At 40.0% G+C, this 8540-nt stretch overlaps 1 protein-coding gene across 5 annotated transcripts in view; it reads right to left on the reverse strand.

Moving 5' to 3' along the window:
- LOC105697780 overlaps positions 1-8540 on the reverse strand; it is a 232841-nt gene that overhangs the window by 144491 nt on the left and 79810 nt on the right. For all 5 annotated transcript variants that reach the window (XM_023431828.1, XM_023431830.1, XM_023431829.1 and 2 more), the window contains one exon: positions 6743-7121. In XM_023431828.1, the coding sequence (XP_023287596.1) occupies positions 6743-7121 (379 nt within the window). The remainder of the gene's footprint in view (positions 1-6742; positions 7122-8540) is intronic.

Consider the following 8540-nt stretch of genomic DNA (forward strand, 5'->3'; position numbering starts at 1 on the left):
CTGCATCCCTTCGTTATCCCCAAAGCGGTGTCTGCCAGCGGCCGCAGCAAGCGCAGCATGAGGGCAGCGGCGAACGGAGGCATCACGCTGGGCATAGTCTACGCATCTAATCCGGCAGGATGTTCCCTCCCCTCTTCCCAGACTGTCCAAACCCTTACCGCCAAACAACACCTCTCCGAGGACTGCTGAGTCAAGACCCAAAAAGGAAAAAGGAAAAATTGGGGAAATAGGGACCGGGAAACGAGAAAGGTTGGAAACCTGTAGGGAAGAATAGAAGAGACCTGTAAGAGCCTGATCCCCCTGCCGGGAACACGGGTGTCCCAAACATGCAGGAGAGAAAGAGGCCGTACTAGTATTGTATTCGGCTACCTCGCAAGGCGTCAGGTGATCCCCTGGAGCTGTGCCCCCTCTCCCTTCTCCCTCCCCTCACTAGTCCAACCGCAAAAGCGATCACGAAGAAGGATATAAAAATAGGGATCCCCCACTCGCTGAACAACCACCGCGAATCCACCGAACGACCTCGCTCACCTCAAGAGACGAAGCTCCTAACAAATGGGCAGCCAACGTTTCAGTGGTCGAAAGGGGAACGCGAAACATACAAGTCTCTTTCCCACCAGCCCACCGCGGGATCTGAAGGGAAATCATCGACATTGACATTTATTCTATTACCCGAACCGAGTCTACACACTATCGTCCATTGGGCACATAAGTTGCTCGCACGGCCTAGACTTTCCTCTGTCACTCAGCGAGCTACTTCTTCTGACGCGGATCTGGAATTACACGAATGTTCACGAGCGTACGACCAGGAGCGTTTTGGTTTCGACCGAACCCATGGGGAACCACGGACAACCGCGAGGAGGTACAGTCCTAGCGCTTTGACCTCGAGCACGTGCATGTGGTATGCGCAGTCCCAGCAGGAAGGCGGAACTCGGGGACGGACATTTGTTTGGGGGAGTATAGTGGCTCACTTAAGTAGCCCGGGACTGTGAACTCACCGCGAAAGTTGTGGGTTTGTATCCTCGAGTCCGTCGAAATCGACGCCATGACGGCTGACTAACCCCACATCTAATCGTCCTTAAGGGTGCTCCGCCGCGAAGCAAAACGAAGACCGATGCCAAGTGGCACGCCATTTGAGATCACCTCTCTTCACTTTGCTGACGTGTTCCACGAGCGCTTCCCACGATGGAGCAAATTGGGAACAGGCCGTGACTGTCGCCTTCGACACCTTTCCTCAATCACATACGCCCGTAGAGGCCAATTTAAGCATAAAGAGGCGCGCCCGGAACTTTCCGCGTTCCGTGAGCGTCACGTAATAGAAGAGTCCAACCCACAAAATTCGAAAAAACGAACGCGAGTAACGCCTATTGGGACCATCCGCAAGGAGCCGCTGTTGAAGATGATAGCCTCGGTTTCGTAAGGTTTTCTTGAAGTTCAGACGACCTACACTAAACATAAACTAGGTCCGTGACCCATCGAGCGCCAGCCCACAGGAGAAGCGTCCCGGGGCAGGAACCGAGGAATCCATTGCTCGCAGCCCCCCACCACCACGAACGGAGGCCGGGATATTAGCCCACCGCGTACTTCTTATCCGAGACATCAATGAGCCGGCATACCTCGACAATTGCATCCTCCAGAAATTAATACAAACTGCTGATCCGACAACTATCCGGGTACCATGACGGTTTGATCTAATCTAATCTTGATACGTGTTTCTAAAAGTTCTTTACGACGATATGAAGGCAAGTTAAGCAATAAAATTCGAGCCGTTTTCGTCTTTGTCCTCGCTTTTCAGGAGGGGTTCGAGGGAGCCCTCCTTCGAGGCTGACGGAAAGGCACCCCGGCGAAGGTACTCGTTGTAGATCTCCACCTCACGGTAGCCGAAAAGGACCTAGGGAAGCTACGTCAAAGACGATGTCAGCATTAATAATTTAACACTACAAAGATTCATTCACAATGTGGCTCGGAATAGTACTCGTATTCGCTCCGCCAACACAGGCAAGCATGGAGGGGGGTACCCACAACAAAACGTCAATGACTAATGGACTAGGTAGCAAGAGTCTCGACCGTTCAACCGACCGGTTTGACCGTCATGTTAATTTCAGAATGACAGAAGGCTTCTCGCCACTGGAGTTACAGAAGAGATTGACTCGAAGGGATCGGTTGGTAGGCCACAGATTGTACCAAACGCCTTAAGAGCCCGCGGATGAGGTCATTTCTAAGAAGATCATAAGATCGTTGATTGGGACGTGTTATGACCGTCAAGTCCACCTTGGCCCTTCAGTACGGTCATGCGTTGTCCACCAATGGGTGAACAAGATTTCCCTCCACACCCGCCATGCGCCCGATGGTGGTAGCTGTAGTGCGTTATACCCCTTTCTACCACAGATAATAATTGTCAGTTATGGAGGGGGCTCGTTGATGACCCCCTCCCTTCGGATCTTGATGGTCCTTCCCATTTAGGATACGACGAAAAAAAAATTAAAAACTGCGTTACATTCGCTATTTTCGGGTTCCTCGCTCGCGTTTTGGGGCCTCATGAGCAACCACTGCCAAATACTGCCCATTACGCATTACATATCACTCGTCCGAGCGAGAATATACATTTTGATTACCTTCCACGGAATTCAATATTAATGCTATGCAGCGGTTAAAATCATTGTCCCAACTTTGGTGGTGGACGTCGTTAAGACTAACCGTCAAACGTTTTCCTAGCTATTTATTTGGCTCTCCTGCGGGAATAAGCTGGATTCTATGGTCCTGTCCCGCATTACACGTAGTCTCATCCTTGTAGTAAGTCAGCTATGCCTTCCCATTTGTGGAAGCTCAATTACATTTAAATAAAATCTTCAAAAAGTACCAATGTCATCGACACTTTCATGCTGATGTCCTTCTGTTTCGTGATTCTCTTAATGTATTACTTTTTCCGGACAAGGACCTCTATCTACCCTTTTGAAGATCGACGTATTTATCGTTCAAATTTCTTATTTAATTCAACTAATTTTCTTTTTAGTCTGCGTGCTTCTTTTCTATCGTATGAATGATTTCTCTTCTTAGATTTCTTCATAATTTCGAAATTTTAGGAAGAAAAACTATGTAAAGATAGTGGCGAGATCATACGGAGGAAGGAGTACTACATTGTAATCTCAACGAATGGGGTGTGAAATGTAATATCGATTGATAAAATTATAAAAATAATTCATTTACAATTCCACTTCACATGCGAATAAACTGGAATCCTTCATAATACGATAAAGATGAGCGCCAAAAATATCGCACGTTCGAATTAATTACCAAACGAAATTGAAAAAACACTTCTTTAACATCTTTCTGCGAATTTCCAAAGGAAAATTAACAATTTTCAGCATCTCCAGCATTACTCCTCTTGAACGAGTCTTCGATTTGAAAATTATTTTATTAGAATTCCACTCTACAGGGGAAGCACGATTACCGTTACCTTCGAGAACTATGCGATTGTCGAAGAGAGTCACTTGCAATTAAAATTTCAACACGCAGTCAAGCACATAATCTTCAAAAGCTGCGTCGTTTAAGTCTTCATACTTTATACGTGCTAATTCATGGACACCCCACTTTTAATCGATTTAAATAAAGGGGTAGGTTCTCAATTAGACTACAGGATATATCTTTTTTTGAGTATGTTTATTTCAACCTGTTCTGTGACCTCTATGTTTTGTTTACCAACGTTTTTGTTCACCAATATTTTTGTTCATCGTCTGTTTTGTGATATCACGTGACACTACCTGACAAGAGAACATTCCCAAGTGTCCGCCTCCGATCTTATTGAGTTTCGTATATGTTGAAGAACACAAAAATCTAAGAGACACGTGTTTTTTTTTTATAACTGCACTGGTCCACAATTAAGGGGTGAAACAACGCCCCAAAGTTTTGCGAAAAATCGGTTTTTTAAATATTTTTAGCAGTGGAGGGATTTCGACGAAACTTTGCATAAACGTATTCTGTATAAGGACGGTGACAACACAATATTGTTCAGCAATGTTGCACCCCCTCAAGGGGGTGAACTCCCCTTCAGGTGACATTTTTTTGTAATATCCATTAAACAAGCACTCCTACTTAAGTTCCACTTACGCGATGTGATTGCTCGCAAAAAATTAAGAAACACGTGTTTTTTGCTTTTTGCCAATAAACATTTACACATCAGTTGTAAACAATGAATGTAGGTGGTATTAGGGTATATACCGACTATCTTTATTGGGTTATATCGTGACCAATTCATCGTACATAAGTCGTGTCAACGTGGTAATTCTTCAAAATGTCGTTGATTTTCATAACATGCAATTATTTATAATTAAATTAAAAAATAGTTTCAGAGGCTAAAATTGTTTCGCAACGGATTCGACGATGCAGTCATCACCCGTTTCCAACTAGTAATACAATCTCCGTGGTGAAAAGATAAAATTGGATCTTCACTGTTTTTACGAAAAAATAGAGTCAGCGATATTCGATACCTAAGGTACGGGAATAGTACGTTGAATCAAATCAAATTTGGAATCGTTTACGCCGACGTGCGTTCTTATAAAGTCTGCACTGGATTCGATGCTGATCAGTTCTGATTAGGACTTCATCCTTGTGAAATTATTTTGTCGACGTGTTACGATATATTTGTGCGTAATGATTATAAATCCTATAAACATGATCAACCTTTTGTTAGCTACGTTTCAAACTATGTATTTAATGGAGACGGAAGTTAATCGACAAGAAATTCTGTTAAAAGAATCTATTCAAACGATTCTTTTGGATAGTATATTTAAAGCATAATTGCATAATCAGTTGTCTTGTCCTAGATATAAAAGCCTGTTTCAATATGCATGGTATAAAAGCGGTTATATCGATGAAAGATTAGAAAACTTCCCGAACCCAGTTAATTTTGTCTTTGAAAGCTGTTCATGAAATGTAATGTTTGTGGTGCAGCAGCAATGATACGGTGTTCGTGGTGCAAAAAAGCAATTTGTATAAAGCACTTTTTCCACGAATACCACTACTGTAATAAATATGATCCGTAATATTAAATAATCTCCTGCTTTATAGAAAGATGTAAAAAATATTCTCTTATAACTTCCTGTTGATTAATTTCAGAATTAATATTTATACGCACACTCTTCTTGAATGTACTATTCTCGTACCTAAGGTATCGAATATCGCTGACTCTATTTTTTCGTAAAAACAATGTAAATCCAATTTTATCGTTTCACCACGGAGATTGTGTTACTAGTTGGAAACGGGTGATGACTGCATCGTCGAATCCGTTGCGAAACAATTTTAGCCTCTGAAACTATTTTTTAATTTATTTATAAATAATTGCATGTTATGAAAATCAATGACATTTTGAAGAATTACCACGTTGACACGACTTATGTACGATGAATTGGTCACGATATAACCCAATAAAGGTAGTCGGGATATACCCTAATACCACCTACATTCATTGTTTACAACCGATGTGTAAATGTTTATTGGCAAAAAGCAAAAAACACGTATTTCTTAATTTTTTGCGAGCAATCACATCGCGTAAGTGGAACTTAAGTAGGAGTGCTTGTTTAATGGATATTACAAAAAAATGTCACCTGAAGGGTAGTTCACCCCCTTGAGGGGGTGCAACATTGCTGAACAATATTGTGTTGTCACCGTCCTTATACAGAATACGTTTATACAAAGTTTCGTCGAAATCCCTCCACTGCTCCTACGAAAAATATTTAAAAAACCGATTTTTCGCTAAACTTTAGGGGGTTGTTTCACCCCTTAATTGTGGACCATTGCAGATATAAAAATACACGTGTCTCTTAGATTTTTGTGTTCTTCAACATATATGAAACTCAATAAGATCGGAGGCGGACACTTGGGAATGTTCCCTTGTGAGTGCAAACTGCTCATGTACGTGACCAGATGACCCCAATCACGGCACATGTACTGTTAACCGTCCAGGATTTCCATGGTTCTACCATCAAATTTCATAATCAGATCCTGTCGAAATTTACACTAGGACCGCCAAGAAAGCATTTTTTTCAAACAAAAAAACGAACCATTCAGGCAGGTCTACGCATTATCAAATGACGAAAAAATAACTAAAAAATAGGGGGGTATCAGCTGGGGGGGCCCCCCCAGCTGAAATTGAATTCCGCTCCCTTTTTAAAGTCAATTAAAAACCAGCATGGCATCGTGCATCTTGCTGTCAAAAACCTACCTAAGCCAGCAATTATATTACTACACTCGTAACAGTGTTTTCCTCCTGCCTCAAAACAACGCGATATGTTGTTAGAAAATAAATATCAACAAACTTGCTTTTGTGGTGTCGACGTTGAAGTTAGGAAAACTTAACTTTCTTTTCCTAGTGCTAGCGTTCAGTTTTCCCAATTTCAGCGAGCGAAAACAATGTTATGAGGCGGATTATATCGTTTTTACCTCAGCTGGCGTTTTGACGGTTTGACGCACAAATTTTACCCTGCATCTCTTTTCAAAACTAACGCCAGGGTCTTTCACGTGACCCGTTTGCCACTAAAATTGAGCATTGATTGCGTTATGGGCGTGTTCTAGAATTTAAGTACATGTCACGAAGTCTCAAATTTACGTTCTGAGATGGCAACAATCGCTTTCGGTGACAATACGACGGAACAAACAGTTTAAACGATTCTCTCTGTAATCATTCTACAAATTACATGCAGTACAACGTGCAAGAATCATCAATTGAAATGAATTTCCGACTACTTACCGATACAACTCGTTTGTAAATCTGTGCTGGTCCGGTGCATTCGGAGTATGGATACTCGCTGGTAGCCATTTCCAACATACACATGCCAAAGGCGTAAACGTCCACTGACTCGTCGTAATGTTCCTCGTACATTTCAGGAGCCATAAATTCTGGAGTCCCTATTACGCTCTTTGCAAAACTGCGATTTTTTAATGTAGCCAGGCCCAAATCGCCAATTTTTACACTACCAGTCGTTCCAGTGATAAAAATATTGTCACACTTCAGATCACGGTGAATGATAGGCGGTGATCTGGAGTGTAAGAAGCTGAGGCCTTTTAAAATTTGTCGACACCACGATTTCACTACTTTCGGATTGATCTTCTTAAAGCGCCTGAGGTACCTGTCGCAAACATCACCTTATTCATAAATGTATCAATAACAATATGCAATAGAAAAACTGCTAAAACCTAATTGTAGTTTCATAAATAGTATTTTAAAGGATGATGCATATTGAATCAATGTCTCCATATAAGCGGCAAAAAGTTAATAATTTACAGTATAAAATTAATGTTCTGAGTAACATTAAAAGCATTATCTTGAATATCATTCCTTTCAAACTGACACTAGAAATATTGTGAAAATCATTTAACTAATCAGATTGAAAATTATTTTAGTCATTTTATAAGCAATTTCCTTTCTCGTATAATAGAACTTCTTGTTTGCGGCTTTTAGTTTTTTGTTCTAAGTAAAAAAAAATACTCCAAAAAAATGTTATAAATTCAGATGTCCGCCATTAGGTCTTATGTTATTATTAAACATTCTAGCACCCAAACAGCAATAAATTTCCTATGGGTATTAAAGAAATATTCAAACAATGAAATTCAACAGTTGCAGAATATCTGCTAATGATCATACAATATCTTTAGAATCTCGTATATATGTGGAAAGAATCAATTGCTGATATGAAATGAATATTTCACTAATATTTTACATACATTCTTCTTTGCATATAATATATAATTATATTTTTATTTTGCGTAACGTACGCTTCATTACATGATTACAATACAAATACATTTCAAACAAGTTTTGGTGTTTAAGGGCACCCTCCCGTCAAAACGCTCGACAAATAAGTTCTTCTCATAAATCGATAAAAAAACTAAAGAATATAAGGTAAAAACGCTCTAAGTAATTTAGCAGTACATGTTTAATTAAGTAAAAGAATAACTCTATATTGAGTTAATACATTTTCCCCAAAAATATATAATTATATTCATTATATCACTATAGAAATTATATCTCTTGACGGACATCGACAGGATTCGTAACAAGATAATGTGAAATCAAAAATAAAACATTTTTTTAAAATACATATACATATATGGTTCTATTCAAACGATTCTTTTGGATAGTATATTTAAAGCATAATTGCATAATCAGTTGTCTTGTCCTAGATATAAAAGCCTGTTTCAATATGCATGGTATAAAAGCGGTTATATCGATGAAAGATTAGAAAACTTCCCGAACCCAGTTAATTTTGTCTTTGAAAGCTGTTCATGAAATGTAATGTTTGTGGTGCAGCAGCAATGATACGGTGTTCGTGGTGCAAAAAAGCAATTTGTATAAAGCACTTTTTCCACGAATACCACTACTGTAATAAATATGATCCGTAATATTAAATAATCTCCTGCTTTATAGAAAGATGTAAAAAATATTCTCTTATAACTTCCTGTTGATTAATTTCAGAATTAATATTTATACGCACACTCTTCTTGAATGTACTATTCTCGTACCTAAGGTATCGAATATCGCTGACTCT

Source organism: Orussus abietinus, unplaced genomic scaffold (genome assembly GCF_000612105.2).
Source record: "Orussus abietinus isolate OABI.00-Male unplaced genomic scaffold, Oabi_2.0 scaffold126, whole genome shotgun sequence".
Classification (NCBI taxonomy): Eukaryota; Metazoa; Arthropoda; class Insecta; order Hymenoptera; family Orussidae; genus Orussus; species Orussus abietinus.